At 39.7% G+C, this 17,448-nt stretch overlaps 1 protein-coding gene across 1 annotated transcript in view; it reads left to right on the plus strand.

The window, feature by feature from the left end:
- Positions 1 to 9,925, plus strand: part of LOC138163251 (phospholipid-transporting ATPase ABCA3-like) — a 230,876-nt gene extending 220,951 nt beyond the window's left edge. The window contains exons 30-33 of the mRNA XM_069090799.1: positions 102 to 292; positions 5,341 to 5,414; positions 6,033 to 6,205; positions 9,214 to 9,925. Of these exons, the coding sequence (XP_068946900.1) occupies positions 102 to 292; positions 5,341 to 5,414; positions 6,033 to 6,161 (394 nt within the window). The 3' untranslated portion in view covers positions 6,162 to 6,205; positions 9,214 to 9,925. The remainder of the gene's footprint in view (positions 1 to 101; positions 293 to 5,340; positions 5,415 to 6,032; positions 6,206 to 9,213) is intronic.
- The last annotated feature ends 7,523 nt before the right edge of the window (positions 9,926 to 17,448 follow it).

Consider the following 17,448-nt stretch of genomic DNA (forward strand, 5'->3'; position numbering starts at 1 on the left):
GGAAGAACTTGGACACAAAGCCCTGGCTCTGTGTGGCACACAGCCCTTGTTCTGCAAGGGGTGTCTCAGTGCTTCTTCCTCCTGGCCTCTTGTCTCTCCAGCATGGAAGAGTGTGAGGCATTATGCACCAGACTGTCCATCATGGTGAACGGGCAATTCAAATGCATAGGCAGCCCACAGCATCTCAAAAGCAAGTTTGGGAGTGGATATACTCTGCTGGCCAAGGTCAAAAGTAGCATTGAAAAGGACAACATGGAGGCATTCAAGAAGTTTGTCGAAGAGACATTCCCAGGTAAAGTAGTTTGGGCCCTAAGAAGCAAAAATCTTCCCTGTGTAACCCCCTAACTGGCCATGTTGACCTGGGATGTTCCTGAAAAAGAAGGGTGTGGGAGACTAACTAGACCCCCATCAGCAACCGTCCCTTTTGAGCATTTTCCCCATCCTTATGAATATAACTAGAGCCTCCTAATTATTTTATTTTGAGGTTTTTATGTTCTTAAGAATTTCTTATTTATCCAAGTGCTATTTAGCTTTGGCTAGTTTTAAATCCCAGGTTGACTTTCATCTGTCACCAAATACACCCTTTCTGCCTTCTCTGGCTGACCAGATAGCATGCTGTCAAGGAGCACAACAACAGAAGCCAAGCATCATTGGAAACATAAATCTTTTCCCAGAAAAGCAATCACCCAGTATCTTCCAAAGCAAAAAGACATATTGTGATTCCTCATTTTTCTTGAAATCAGCCTTCTGGTGGTTTCAACCATGGGAAACTATAAATCTAAACCTAACATTCTCTCTGATTTCTGCACCCATCTCTGACTGCTAACCAGACAAAGGAATGCTAGTAGAGCTGTTACTTTTTAAAGCATCTTAGTCAGCAGTGGACTATCCCCTGAGCAATGAATAAGACAAAAATAGTTGAGAAGAAATGAACATCTGGGGGTCAGAGCCAAGATGGTGGAGTAAAAGCAGGAACTTACTTGAGCTCATCCCCAATTACCTCAAATACCTGTAAAAAATGACTCTAAACAAATTTTAGAGCTAAAGAACCCATAAAATGATAGTGAAATGTGTCTTCAGCTGAGAGCCTGGCAAACCGACATGGGGCTGGGAGTGGAGCGCAATCCTGCATGGGCTGCACCAGCCAGAGCAGACCCCAGGGAATTAAATCACTGGTAGCTGTGGAGATTTCCAGACTTCTCAACCCATAACACCCAAAAGAAAGTAAAAAATCAGTGGGGAGACTCTGTTGGAACTGGGTGAGAGAAGAGTGGTCTGGCCCCTGCCCCCAGGGCAGCAGAGGTGACAGCGGCTGCAACTGCTGCCACAGAGGCTACATCCAGAGCTCCAGGCCCACAGATGGTGGGGGAGTGACTGACCAGAGGGCAATTGCAGGAATCTCTTTGCTGGTGCTGAGGCAGGATTCTCTTGCATCTGGGTTTCAGTCTTGGGTGGTGGTCCTGGGGAGAGCACTGACATGGCAGAGCTTGTTGAGGCTGTGGAGAGGCAGTCCTCCTCACAGTTGAGGCAGGTGCCTAGAAGAAGCTCTGACAACAGCTGTGCAAAACCCCATAAATTTGGGACACAGTAATCTCCACTCTGGAAGCAGAGTTCTACTGTGGCAAAGAGCTCAGAAGTCAATTATTTGGCTGGCAAGATGAGCAAACAGAGGAAGAGAAATCAAACTATAGAATTTTTTTTTGGTGACAAAGATGATCAAAACATAGAACCAGAAGACAACAAAGTCAAAACTCCTGCATCAAAAGCCTCCAAGAAAAATATGAATTGGTCACAGGCCATGGAGGAGCTCAAGAAGGATTTTGAAAATCAAGGAAGAGAAGTAGAGGAAAAATTGGAAAGAGAAATGAGAGTGCTGCAAGAAAATAATGAAAAATGAGTCAACAGCTTGCTAAAGGAGACCCAAAAAAAACTGAAGAAAATAATATCTTAAAAAATAGGCTAACTCAAATGGTAAAAGAGGCTCAAAAAGCCAGTAAGGAGAAGAATGTCTTCAAAAGCCAAATTTGTCAGATGGAAAAGGAATTTCAAAAACACACTGAAGAGAAAAATTCCTTCAAAATTAGTTTGGAGCAAATAGAAGCTAGTGACTTTATGAGAAATCATGATATTATATAACAGATCCAAAAGAATAAATAAATAGAAGACAATGTGAAATATCCCATGGAAAAACCACTGACCTAGAAAATAGATCCAGAAGAGATAATTTTAAAATTATTGAACTACCTGAAAGCCATGATCAAAAAAAGAGCCTAGACATCATCCTTCAAGAAATTATCAAGGAAAACTGCCCTGATATTCTAGAACCAAATGGTAAAATAGAAACTGAAAGAATTCACTGATAACCTCTTTAAAAAGATCTCAAAAAGAAAACTCCTAGGAATATTATTGCCAAATTCCAGAGTTTGCAGTTCAAGGAGAAAATATTGCAAGCAGTCAGGAAGAAACAATTTGAGTATTGTGGAAACACAATGAGAATAACACAAGATCTAGCAGCTGCCACATTAAGGGATCAAAGGGCTTGGAATATGATATTCCAGAGGTCAAAGGAGCTAGGATTAAAACCAAGAATCACCCACCCAGAAAAACTGAGTATAATACTTCAGGGGGAAAATATGGGCTTTCAAAGAAATAGAGGACTTTCAAGCATTCTTGATGAAAAGAACAGAGCTGAACAGAAAATTTGACTTTCAAATACAAGAATCAAGAGAAGCATGGAAAGGTAAACAGGAAAGAGAAACCATAAGGAACTTATTAAAGTTGCACTGTTTACATTCCTACATGGAAAGATTATATTTGTAATTCATGAGACTTTTCTCAGTATGATAGTTAAATGGAATATATATGTATGTAAATGTATATGTACATATACATATATAGGAGGGTAAAAGTGTGTGTATATATATATGTGTGTGTGTGTGTGTGTACATGTATACATAGACAGAGGGCACAGGGTGAGTTGAATATGAAGGGATGATATCTAAAGAATAAAATTAAGAGGTGAAAGAGAAATATATTGGGAGAACGAGAAAGGGTAAATTATCCCACATAAAAGAGGAAAGAGAAAGTATTACAATGAAGGGGAAGAGCAGGGAGATGAAAGGGAATTAGTCAACCTTACTGTCATTGGATTTGGCTTAAGGAGGGAATAACATACACACTCAATTGGATATCTTGCCCTACAGAAAAGTAGGGAGGAAGGGGATAAGACCAGAGGGGGAAGATGATAGAATGGAGGGCAGATTGGGGGAAGGGGTAGTCAGAAGCAAACACTTTTGAAAAGGGACAGGGTCAAAGCAGAAAATAGAATAAATAGGGGGTGGGAGAGTATGGAGGGAAATATAGTTAGCCCTTCACAACATGACTACTATGGAAATGTTTTTCTTAACTACACCCATATAACCTACGTTGAATTGCTTGTCTTCCCAGTGGGAGTGGGTAAGGAGGAAAGAAGGGAAAGAATCTGGAACTCAAAGTTTTAAAAACAAATGTTAAAAAATTTTTGTTACATGCAACTGGGAAATAAGATATACAGGCAAAGGGGTATAGAAATTCCATCTTGCCCTATGAGAAAATAAGGGGTAAGGGGGTCAGGGAAGGGATAGGGGATATATGAGAGGGCAGACTGTGGGAAGGAGTAATCAGTATGCTTGCCATCTTGGGGTGGGGGTAGGGGAGAGATAGGGAGAAAATTTGGAACTCAAAATCTTGTGGAAATGAATGTTGAAAACTAAAAATAAATAAATTCTGTGAGAAAAAAAAAGAAATGAACATCCAGTATGGTTGGTCAGTTTGCCAACCAGAGGGAAGAAAATCTTCATTGGTTGGTACAGGTGATGAAAGACAAGCCATCTGACACAAAAGCTTAAAAGGAAGAAAAGCAGCAGGAAAAGGAATCAAGAGAAATAAGAAGGAAAAAAGAAAGAAGACAGGAGACAGAGTGAACACACTCCTGAGAACTATGAGAAGTTTAATTGGAAAAAGAGTCAGCTACAGAAAGAGAACTAGAACAGCTCGGCATTATTTGAGCAAATAGCCCTATGTGGTTTATTGGATTGGATTAGAATGGATTGGATTGAATTGAATTTAAACAAATTGAAAAGCTCTTTTATTCCTAGGCAGTCATAGAGTTCATCCTGAAGAAGCAGCAGCTTTAGTTTCTGGAAATATCTTTTGTCATCTTCCTGCCTCCTGTATTATTTCACTGATTTACCTGTGGCTCAGGATGTTTTTCAGACTATATTATTACAGAATAGATTTTACATCAAATTGAACCATCATAATCAGGTCCCCATATAGAACTTTCAATTGTTTTAGAAAAATTAAACCCTTTTTTTAGTGTTCCCTGTGCCTAGAACTCTATTCAAAATTGGACTTCAAGGAGAACCTAGAGAAAATTGCAACCTAGATGTGAAAGTATCATCTTTTTTTCTGGGAATGAAGAATATATAGACTTTGGAGTAAGCCACATGTAATATAGCCTCCCATGAATTCTCAAAATGAAGTATGCCTTGCTTCACACACCATCAAAAGTCTAAATGATATATTCTAAAAGAATATAAAGTCCACTGTGTTACTGATGCAGAAAGGATAGCCAGTGGTTAGAATGGTACTTGCTAGCAAATCAAAGTACAGCTCACAGCAAAGATGATTTTCTTTCTAGAGAATAAGAAAAAACACTTGGGAAGAGAGAAGGCTACCTGAGCCTTGAGTTACTAATTAATTTTGTAGAAAGAGAAGACCAGGATATGATACAGTTGTCTATGCTTCACATCATCTTTTGTGAGAAGAGGGGGCAAATGACCAAAAGATAAACACAAATAATAGAGACTTCTTCAAGGCTGCTTCTGAGATGGGTATCCATGAATCCTTATCTCTTGCACCTTCTCCATCTTCATCTACAGCTACATCTTTAATGTATCACAGTACCTGAGGTCCAGATTGATCCTGAATAATCAAAGATATTAATTATGTTGAATGTAGTCCATTTAATAAGCTAGAGAAAGGTATAGTATGCTTTAGAAAAATTTTCATCAATAAATGGTTTAAAGGTTCTAAGTTTTAGCTTTTAAAAGGTTAAACTTCAGCAACTGGAAAGTTAAGTTAAATCACTAACCTTCAGCATTACTGGATAAATAAGGTATTAATGTTCTTTTTAAAAAATATCTGCTCTTTTGTATTATCCACACCTATGCTTCCCTCAAAAGTCATGAATAATTGAATTGAGTTTAACTATTTAACTAGATTGAGAAATAAATCTGCCAAGGAATGGCCTTTTCCACACCATATCCCTCACAGGCGACATCTCTTCCTCTTTGTCAGGCAGTACCCTAGAGGATGAGCACCAAGGGATGGTTGACTATTACCTGCCTAGCAAGGACCTCAGCTGGGCAAAGGTAAGTAAGGAGACCAGACCTCACAGGTGCCAATCTCCCTAATTCTGCCTTTAAGGAAGGGTACAAGAAGAAAGATTTTGTCCTCACAGAGAACAAATGATCTAGTGTGCCACCCAAATATCTAGAAACGTGATAATCTGCTCCACAAGGAATCGACCTTTTTTGGGTGAAAATCCTTCCACCTATTATCCTCGTACACATTACTTCTCTCTGCACTTCTCTAACACTCACCATGGCAACACTGGCTAGTATTTCTTAGCCCCAATTCTCTCAAACTTATTTAAATTCCATATATACCAAGCACAGATTTGTGAACAGTATGCTTAGTTGATGTATGACATGAAGGACTTTACTAGCCTGGAGGTTACAACAGGCCAAGGTACAGAACCTCTGGGAGACTTTTCATCTCTGCTTCCTTCCACATCAAAGGGTTCTGGGGCTATTATTTTTACACTTTGTATTCAGCAAAGACACAAAAAGCTCTTTCCCTTTCCAAAGCCCCTTCCTTTTCAGTCCCTTAACTTTTTCACCTGACATACTTAGGAACCAAAAAGTATGAGGTTTCCCCACCCTGCTTGCAGAAAACTCTATTAACAGTTACTGTTTGTTGTCCTATAGGTGTTTGGTATCTTGGAGAAAAACAAAGATCAGTATGAACTGGATGACTACTCCATCAGTCAGATCTCCCTAGAGCAAGTCTTCATGAACTTTGCCCATTTACAGCAGCTTTCAGAGGAAAAGGCGTGATAAGAGTAGCCACCATCCTATAATGTAATATTTCTTCATAATAGGTATAGAAATACATGTCTACTCTATAAATGCTAATATATAATGCTAATAAATTGAGGAACCTGAAGGAGAAATTTGACCTTTCTCTCTGAGGGCTGACACCCTGAAGGTGAGGGCCCACAATCTCAGTTCTCCCATGAGAACCAGTTTAAGATGAGAAAAGACAGATTTCCATAGAATATGAAACCTCAACCAGAGGGTCTCTGAGGCTCCCTCTCCCTGCCAGACAGGTGTGGGAGGTAAACACTTCTCCATGAGTCCCAGTGGCTACATAGAACTCCTCTGGCATGCTTCATTCTCTCTAGGTTTCTGTGTGTGTGTGTGTGTGTGTGTGTAAAACTACAGATTGTGCTAGTAGTTGTGACACTTCAGTCCTCTGTAGCATCTGCCCTGATGACTAGAACATTTCACCCTTTAGAATTTCCTCTGAGTAGAAATAAAACCTCAAAATAACAGAGAAAGAAAAGGTATAACCCAGTGAAGAAGTTTATTTATGAAATCAGAGGATTCGTGATTTTTAAAGTATGCAAATATAATAGATTCTGGGAGTTTAAAAATGAGCTGCTGCATCTCTTGGAATAAGATCCTGTAGTTCTCCTCCTCCCTCCATCTATGATTTCCCTATTGTGACAGGGCTAGGAGCACATTCCTGACTCCTCATCTGTGAAGAACTCTAGCTATCGTGGGGTTAAAATATCACTCGCTGGAAACGTCGGCAATCTGTTTCCTAGATACATACACAATCCCAGTTTGTCAACAGGACACAAATGGCTTTTTGTAAGTCCTGAAGAAACACATGTGGCCAACTGACCCCTGAGAAAGGGTTTGCTTATGTTTTTAAGTAGCTCTACATGTTCATTCCAATCTTAGTTATAAAGGTCTTTCTGTGCCCATGCCAAATGGAATGAAGAAACAAGGAAAGCCTCCTTCTATTGTGGTTAAGGTTTTTGTGAATTTCTGGCCCCAAGAGCATTAGGACCTCAAAGGTCAGAAAAGACTGGTTTAGGCATCCTGCTAATATTCCTAACTCCAATCTCCTTTTCAGGCCAGCATGGCCAACCACAACTAAGGTGACTCTTTCCCCAGTACCCATCATGTTCCCATTATGTTTCTCGAGATCCTGGATTGAAAGGTTATAACTTCTAACCAAGGCCTTAGAACTCCCCTAGCATTTTTGGAATTGGGTTCAAAGAGTTTGGGGACAAGACAGCAACAGTTGGAGCTTCCTACTCAATAGTTTATGTTACTAGAGATCAAGCGCCCACCTTTTAGACTCAATAGAAGCTTAACCAGAAGGATGCATACATTCTAAGCTAATGCTACCTGGTTCTGAGAGGGGAGGGGAGAATGCTTCTTACTTCTCTGCTTCCAGTACAACCCAAGTAGGGGCTTAGAACCCTTACAATGCCATAGCAAAATATTGCCTGATTAGCCCTAGAAAGATCTGCTTTGGTAGGTAAAGCTTTGTCAAAACAAAGTGTTCCTTAAAAGACCCTAACTGCTCATGGTGCTATTATTCAAGAACTAATCAGAGCCTGAGGTTATTTCCATTGGTGAGGAGGTGGAAGCTTGAGAAGGCCTTAAAATACGCAGCCGTGGTCTTCACAAAATCCCCAGGGAGAAAGTATAATTTCACTGAGAAAGCCACAAAAATAGAAGAGGGAGGGTACCTTGCCCAAAGTGACATTGAGGTTTTTATTATATTGACTCTGTCCACCCATGAACAATTAATATTTCTCCAATTAATTTAAATTGGACTTTATTTGCATAAAAAGTATTTTATAATTGTATTCATGTAGTTCCTGGGTTTATCTTGGCAGGTATACTCCCAAGTATTTTATGCTGTCTACATTTATTTTAAATGCAGTATCTCTTATTAGCTCTTCTTGCAGGGTTTTGTTGGTGATATATAGAAACTCCAATGATTTACATGATTTTATTTTATATCCTGCTACTTTGCTAAAAAATCATCATTTCAACTAGTTTTTTAGTTTAATCAGTAGGATTTTCTAAATATATCATCTTATCCTCTGCAAAGAGAGATAATTTTATTACCTCATTGCCCATTCTGATTCCTTCACTTTCTTTTCCTTCTCTTATTGCTATTGATAGCATTTCTAATATAATATTGAATAACATTAGTGATAATGGGAATCTTTGTTTAACTTCTGATCTTGTTGAGAAGGCTTCTAACTTATCCCCATAACAAGTAATGCTTCCTAATGGTTTTAGGTAGATGTCCTTATCATTTTAAGGAAAAATCCATTTATACCTATGCTTTCCAGTGTTTTTAATAGGAATTGCATTTTGTCAAAAGTTTTTTCTGCATCTATTGATATATGATTTTTGTTACTTTTGTTATTGACATAATCAATTATGTAAATTTTCCTAACATTAAACTATCTCTGCATTTCTGGTATAAATCTCACTTAGTCAAAATGTATGATCTTTGTGATATATTGTTTTAGTGTCCTAGCTAGTATTTTATTTAGGATTTTTACATCCATATTTACTAGTGAAATTGGTCTGTGATTTTCTTTCTCTGTTTTTGCTCTTCCCAGTTTAGGTATCATTACCATATTTGTTTCATATAAGGAATTTGGTAGGACTCCTGCTTTGCCTATTATTCCAAATAATTATTTAACATTGGAATTAGGTGATCTTTAAATGTTTGGTGGAATTCATTTATAAACCCATCTGGTCCTGATGCTTTTTCTTAGGAAGCTCATTCAATTTCTTTTTTTGAACAATTTTTTTCTAAAATAGATTTATTTAGATATTCTGTTTCTTCTTCCCTTAATCTAGGCAGTTTATATTTTTGTAAGTATTTTTGCATTTCACTTACATTGTTAAATTTATTGGCATATAATTGGGCAAAATAACTCCTAATAATTTCTTTGATTTCATTTTCTTTAGTGGTTATTCACCCTTTTCATTTTTGAGCCTTTTCAATTTTCAAATCAGAAATTATTTAGATACCAAGTTAAAATACATACTTTTCCAATTACAGGACACAGAACTCAGTTGTATACTGAGATTTGATCAGACTTTCCACCAAACGAAGGCAAATGTATCTAAGATGAAAAATGGAAGGTACCATCTGGAAGATGCGGCCACAAGTGTGCCTGAATTGGTGAACAAGTACCCTCAGATTAAATTGTGTATAAAAGTACTGAATAAAATCTTCTCATTATGAGAGCTAGATCCTCATATGTTTGTAAGTTTTTATTTTTTTCTTTTGCAAAGCCAAAAGATTGCTGTAAGGGGTATAGGCAGGAAACAAATAATAATAAATTACATTATATAATATAGTATCATAAATTTAGAATTGAAAGGGACCACGGTGGCTATCTAGTCCAACATTATTATTTTTATTTTTGGAGGGGAGAAGACAAGGCAATTGGGGTTAAATGACTTGCCCAAGGTAACATAGCTGGTTAAGTTTCAAGTGTCTGCGTTCACATTTGAACTCAGGTCCTCCTGACTTCAGGGATGGTGCTCTATTCACTCTGTCACCTAGCTGCCCCACAACATTATTTTATTTAAAAAAAAAAAGGAAATTGAAGCCTAGGAAGTTCAGTGATTTGTCCAAGGGTATATGGGCAGGAAGTGGCAAAGACAGAATTTGAACCCACAGTCTCTGAACCACAGCTATTTTTTCTTCATATACCATACTGCCTACCCAAGGTTTGCAAAGCATTTTTCTTCATAAGTCTTGTGAAGCAAATAGTACAAGTATTATTATCCCCATTTTATAGATGAGAAAATTTCAAATCATATTCTACCCCCTCCCTTCTCCCTTGGCTTCCATAACACTCTTTCCTGGTTCTCTTTCCATTTCTCTGACCACTCTTTGGTTCTTTTCATTGTGTCATCCTACCTCTTCATAAATCTGGGTGTCCCTCAAGGTTCTCCTAGACCTTCTTCTTTCTGGATTCTCCTCTGGTGGTCTTATCTGCTTCCACAAATTCAAACATCATCTCTATGCAGATGATTCCTAAATCCTCTCCCATTTCCTGGCTCTTTAACCTTCTAGTACCTCGAACTCAACATGTCCAAAACTGAATCTTCCCCTTCATCCAAAAAATCCTGCCCCTCCTCCCATTACCCTCATTCTGTCCAGTCATCCAGGCTTAAATCCTGAGAGTCATCTTTGGCTTCTTCTTCACCCTCACCCTGAACATCTGACCACCTGCCAAGTCATGTCCATTTTACCTCCACATCTCTCATATTTGTCTCTTTCCTTCTGTTCACACTACTGATCCAATCTGATTCCAGTCTCTTATAAACTGTCACATTACATTTAATATATAAATTGCTATTGTAATAGCCTCCTAACTGTTCTTACTCCCTCATTCTCTGAGAATCTTAAGAACTGGAGTGGATCGGGGCAGAGTCAAGATGGCAGAGTAGAAACAGGACCTCCGTGCAGCTCCAGCTCTCACCACCTCCAATCCATGTAAAAGGGGACCCTGAACAAACTTTGGAGCTACAGAACCCACAGAATGACACAGAGAAACTAACCTCCTGCTGAGGACAGCCCAGCAGGCTGGCACAGTGCTCTGAGAGCCAAGCCCAGCTCCAGGCCAGGGTTTTAGCCCCAGGGCAGGCCTGACCAGCCACTGACTCCACTGGCTGGAGGGACTCAAGATCACCAGCAGCTGTGGCGATCCAGAACTATCAACACATAAGCTAAGTACAAAGTGAGAAGTCAGTGCAGTGTGGACTTTGGGACCCAGTAGTTGGGAGTGCCTCAGCTTTTGCCCCCGGGGCAAGAAGCCACTCATGACTGTGGTGGAACTGCTGCCATGTGGCAGCTTCAACTTCTGACCTGCAGAGTGTAGGGGGACCAAGCATCCAGTCTGAGGGGTAATCACTCTTGCTTTAACCTGCTTGGATCTGGATTGCGGTCTTGTATAGGTCCTAGGGTGTGTGACCAGCTTGCCAGAGCATGTGGAGGCTTCAGTGAGGGCACCCAACTAAAACCTCTGGCAGCTGAGAAAACCCCAGCATTTGGTACGAAGCTCCCCTGTCTGGTAGCAGAGTCCTACTGTGGCAAAAAGCCCAAAAGTCAAGTAATTGAGTGGCAACATGACCAGGCAAAGGAAGCAAAGCAAAGGGAAGAATCCAACATTAGACTCCTACTTTGGGGACAAAAGGGATCAAAGCATGGAACAGGAGGAAGACAGTGAAATCAGAAATCCTGCACCAATAGCTTCAAAGGAAAATACGAGCTGGTTACAGGCCATAGAGGACTTTAAGAAGCAGATAAGAGAAGTGGAGGAAAAATTGGGAAGAGAAATGAGAATGATGCAAGAAAATTACAAAATGAGAGTCAACATCCTGACTAAGGAAAATAACACCTTAAAAAATAGACTAACTCGGGGCAGCCAAGTAGCACAACGAGTAAGAGCACCAGCTCCAGTGTTGAGATGACCTGGGGGATCAAATCCAGGCTCAGACACTTAGCATCCACCCAGAAACACCTGGCCGTGTAACCTTGAGCAAGTTACTTAACCCCAATTGCTTAGTGGCAGCCAGGTGGCTCAGTGAGTAAGAGTGCCGGCCCCAGTGTCGGGATGACCTGGGGGATCGAATCTGGGCTCAGATACTTAGCACCACACCCAGAAATAGCTGGCCGTGTAACCTTGAGCAAGTTACTTAACCCCAATTGCTTGTAAAAAAAAATTTTTTAAATAGACTAACTCAAATGGCAAAAGAGGCTCAAAAAGCCAATGAGGAGAAGAATGCCTTAAAAAGCTGAGTTTGCCAGATGGAAAAAGAATCTCAAAAGCTCAATGAGGAGAATCATTCCTTCAGAATTAGATTGGAGCAAATGGAAGCTAATGACTTTGTGAGAAATCAAGATACTATTAAACAGATCCAAACAAATGAAAGAATAGAAGGCAATGTGAAATACCTCATTGGAAAAACGACTGACCTGGAAAACAGATCCAGGAGAGATAATTTAAAAATTTTTGGACCACCTGAAAGCCATGATCAAAGAAAGAACTTAGAAATCATCCTCTAAGAAATTCTCAAGGAAAACTGCCCTGATGTTTTAGAACAAGAGGGCAAGATAGAGGTTGAAAGAATCCACCGATCACCTCCTGAAAAAGATCCCAAAAAGAAAACTCCTAGGAATATTATAGCCAGGTCTGAAATTCCCAGATCAAGGAGAGAATATGGCAAGCAACCAGGAAGAAACAATTTTAATATTGTGGAAACACAATCAGAATAACTCAGGATCTGGCAGCTTCTATACTGAGGGATCGAAGGGCTTGGAATATGATATTCCAGAGGGCAAAGGAGCTGGGATTAAAACCAAGAATCACCTACCCAGCAAGACTGAGCATCATGTTTCAGGGGAAAATATGGTCATTCAGTGGAATAGAGGACTTTCAAGCATTCTTGATGAAAAAAACAGAGTTAAATAGAAAATTTGACATTCAGATACAAGAAGCAAGAGAAACATGAAAAGGTAAACAGGGAAAAGAAATCATAAGGATCTTATCAAAGTTGAACTATTAACATTCCCACATGAAAAAACGATAATTGTAACTGACAAAACTTAGTATTAAAATAGTTGAAGGGAATAGAAATATGTATATATATATATATATATATATACACATATACATATATATGTCTACATCAGATGGTATACGGGCATATGAATACATGTGTGAACGTGTATGTATATGTTTATACATATACATAGATAGAGGGCACAGGACCAATTTAATAGGAAGGGATGATGCTTAAAAGGTGAAATTAAGAGGTGAAAGAGGAATATAATGAGAGGAGAGGGGGAGAGACAGAATGGGGTAAACTATCTCATATAGAAGAGGCAAGGGAAAATGGTTACACTGGAGGGGAAGAATAGGAAGGCAAAAGGGAGTGGGTCAACCTTATTCTCATTGAATTTGGCTCGGGGAGAGAATGACATACACACTAAATAGGGTATCTCACCCTACAGGAGAGTAGGGGGGAAGGGGACAAGAGGGGGGATGATAGAAAGGAGTGCAGGCTTGGGGGGAGGGAAGTTGGAAGCACCCACTTTTGAAAAGGGATGGGATCAAAGTAGAGAATAGAAGAAGTGGGAGGTGGGATAGGAGGGAGGGAAATATAGTCAGTCTTTTACAATATATCTACTATGGTAATGTTTTGCATTAGCTACACATGTACAACCTATACTTAACTGCTTATCTTTCCAGTAAGTGTGGATGACAAGGGAGGAAGGGAATGAATCTGGAATTCAAAGTTTTAAAATCAAATGTTTAAAATATATATTATTATTATTAATACTATTTTACATGTAATTAGGAAATAAGATATACAGGCACTGGGGCATAGAGATCCACCTGCCCTACTGGAAAAGTTGAAGGGGGTATGGGAGAAGATATGGGAGAGAGCAGATTGGAGGAGGGGATATCCTGTGGGACTGCTGTTTTGGGTTGGTAGGGGAAAAACGGGGAGAAAATTTGTAACTCAAAATCTGGCGGAAATGAATGATGTAAATCAGAAGCTAATAAAGCATTTGAAAAATGAAAAAAAAAAGAATTGGAGTGGATCTTAGAGACCATATAGTCTAACCTGTACATGAAAATAATCCTCTTTACAAAATACTTAAGTCAATCATCATCTTCAAGCCTTTGTTAGAAAGCTTCCAATAAGGGTGATACACTACCTCCAAAAGTCACCTATTTCAATTTCAGATAGTTTTTGTTTTAAAAAAAAAAAAGGCTTTCCTTCTCCCAATCCAGGGAGAGTTTGAAAATAAGTGAAAGAGGGGGAAGCTAGGTGGCTCAGTGAATAGAATACTGGCCCTGGAGTCAGAGGGACCTGAGTGCAAATGTGGCCTCAAACACTTGGCACACTTACTAGCTCTGTGACCTTGGTAAAGTCATTTAACCCTGATTGCCTTGCCTTCTCCCCTTCAAAAAAAGAAAAGAAGTGAAAGAGTGGGGAGGGGCAATCTATTATTGGAGATGGAACAGAATGAGATCACTTGAACATGTAAAGGTATTGGCCTTGTTAAGGAGAAAGGCCACTCCATTATGTGAGATATCAAGACACATGAGCGATAGAAGAGGAAGAGGGAACACATGGCAAATGGCCTCACTTTTTTCCAAGAAATATGAGGCAAGGTTCTCAGATGAAACGGAAGGGGGAGCCATGGAAGGTTTAAGGAGGGATGAAAAGGTTTAGAATAGTCCCTTTGAAGAGTGGGATAGTGAATTGATAAGGGAGGTATAATAGGATTGCCTAGTTGCAGTGGGGGCCCATTTGAGACTGTATAACATAAATTTGTAGTGGACCCAGTTAAAATGGCTATATGATTTCCTCCATCTTCATTCAGCAGCATGTGTGTAGGAGCTAAGGTAATGAATGATGGAGTGATCTAAGTTGGAGGCTTGATCAGGAATAATTGGCAATATGATGAGAGGGCTAAGAATTCAAGTAAAGAGGACAGTGTAGAGATGAATTGGTTCACCAGGGGTCAAAATATGGAAAAGAGGAGAGAGTGGCCAATGTAGGGGAAAGAATTGAAGGGTCAAGGGATTAGAGGTCATGATGCAGATGAAGAGTAGAATTATGTAAGGCAGTGGGAGAGTGAGAAGCCAACAGATTATGGTCAGAGAAGGGGATTTCAGAATTCTTGAACATGAATGTGGTTCATTTGTGGATGATGGCAGGAACAAGGGTATTATCGATCTTTGTGTATAAATAAAGCAGGGCAGAGGAGTAGCTCATGGGAAATTAGTAGGGTGAGGCAGTGAGTGGTTAGGGCACTTGGAGGAGAATAAGTATCAATACTGAAATCCCTTAGTATGAGGGTAGGAGTTATAAAGGAGAGAATAATTGTAAGCCAGTTATCAAACTCATTGAGGTTATAAGACAAAATTAAAATGGAAGGAGAGCTGGTGTGTGACTTTTTGTTTTCAAATGGTTGTACACTCAAAACAGTCTGAGGCTGAGATGTAACAGAATATAGAACAATTCTCTGCCACTTGTGCTCATTTTGGCCTGGCTCTCCTTCCACTTTAATCTTGTCTTGTAGCCTTTCAAGTTAAATAATTTACTATCATTGTGGTAGTTGATCTTGATTCCATTTTTGTCCTCATTGAAGGCATCTGACAACAGTACTGAAAATATCATGCTAGAAAGCATAGGAGCAAGCACAGAGCCCTGCTTCACTCCATTGGTGACTGGGAAAGGGTGAGAGCATCATCCATTATCCAAATACGTGGAGGCATGACATCATAAAACTGCCATATGATACTGATTAATTTCTCCTGGCAACCAAATTTACCATGATCTTCCACAAGACCTCACAATTGACAGTAGCAAAGACCTTGGTTGGATCAATGTGTTTTGGATATAGACCTCTGTTCTGCTCCAGGCATTTTTCCTGGTGTTGTCAGGCAGCAAACACCATGTCAACCATTCCTTGTCACTTTCTGAAGCCACATTGGCTCTCATGTAGCTGACCATCTTCCAGGTGGATTAGCTAATTAAGGAGGACTCTGGCAAGAATCTTGCCAGCAATGACTAAGAGAGAGCCACCCTTGTGATTGTCACAAGATAACCTATTTTCTTATCTTTCATAGAGATGGACAGTGGAGGCATTCATGGACTCCTCAGAGAGTAACCCCTTCTTGCCATATTACCCAAAAGATTTCAGTCAACTTTTGTATAAGCAGTGGACCCCCTGCCTTGTAAATCTCTGCTGGAATAGAATCAGTACTGGGTGTTTTGCTACATGAGAGAAGCCTACTGGCATTCAAAACATCTTCTTTGGCTAGAGAAAGATTGAGAATGTTGAAGAGGACAAAAAGAGACCAGTGGACCAGCTCTAGAGATAACAGAAATGAAAGAAGGTGCACAAAAATTGTTGTTTGATAAATCTGTGGAAAATCAAAGTTGGAGAAAGGATACATTACTTAATGAAACATCCCTTTGTCTACCCTCACCACTCAACTATCAGCATAAGGTTTTCCAGAGAATGACTGTCCCAGGTTTGAGGGCGAATGGGATGTTCAAGGAGAACTAGCATCTCTGGTGAGAGGGCTTGTTGAGTCTTTTTTCAGGGCTAGTCATTCACCTTTGGTGTCTACCTGGCACTCAACTCTCACCTAGTGCTCCAAGAAGCTGTAGCATACACAGTGGCCACACCCCAGTCAACTATCTTGACCGACAGGCTAAATTAGGTTAGGGTAATTAACAGGCCTCAAACCCATTGGTGAGTTAGGGAAGTGCTCAGAGCTTGGTCTTGAAGACACCAAGGTCATCCACTTACATTTCTTTGGCTCTAAGTTAAGTTCAAGAGTTCACTTTCCTTTCAGAGTTAAATAAGTTTAGAAGTTCAGTTTTCCTACCCTGTTCTTTTCTTGTATTAAGGAATCTGCTGTCTTTGACGGATACAGGTGGATGCCAGGGAGTCTGCTCTGTTATCTTTACAGCTGTCCTTTAAGAAAGTCTGGTCTGTTATCCCTGTAACATTAACTAGCCATGCAGGTGGACACCACTAATGAGACTTCCATATTGACAAGATGCAGAAAGGTGTTGCTACTAGCCTGCATTCCAAACTTGCAGCCAATCCTATTGTTTTCCCATCTGTGGTGCTCCCTGTTAGCTTTTGGAGGCTCCTTCTATCTACCCTCATTCAAGGCCTTTTTGCTTGCTGAGAAGCTACCAATCCCTTTTATTGGTAATGCCTTACCAATAAATTGAATGTACTCAGAACTTTGTGCCTCAGTTTATCTTAATTTTTATTGTGACAATATTAAGAAGATTGATAACAGAACATTCCCTGTATAAACTTATATTCCCTCTATAAACTTAGGGGACATTTTCCCCAAAACATAAACACCATCAATGGGGACAGTAAACAAGTACAGAGATTGAGCAGGAGAGGTCCACATATACGTAAAGAAAATACAGATTAAGGGGCAGCTAAGTGGCACAGTGAATTGAGCACTGGCCCTGGAGTCAGGACCGGAGTTCAAATCTGGCCTCAGACACTTAATACAAAAACTAGCCGTGTGACCTTGGGCAAGTCACTTAACCCAATTGCCCTCCAAAAAGAAAGAAAGAAAGAAAGAAAGAAAGAAAGAAAGAAAGAAAGAAAGAAAGAAAGAAAGAAAGGAAGGAAGGAAGGAAGGAAGGAAGGAAGGAAGAGAAAGGAAGGAAGGAAGAAAGAAAGAAAGAAAGAAAGAAAGAAAGAAAGAAAGAAAGAAAG

The sequence above is a fragment of the Petaurus breviceps genome, unplaced genomic scaffold (genome assembly GCF_028583685.1).
Source record: "Petaurus breviceps papuanus isolate PSGF00001 unplaced genomic scaffold, PetGlider_PUasm1.0 187, whole genome shotgun sequence".
In the NCBI taxonomy this organism is placed as follows: Eukaryota; Metazoa; Chordata; class Mammalia; order Diprotodontia; family Petauridae; genus Petaurus; species Petaurus breviceps.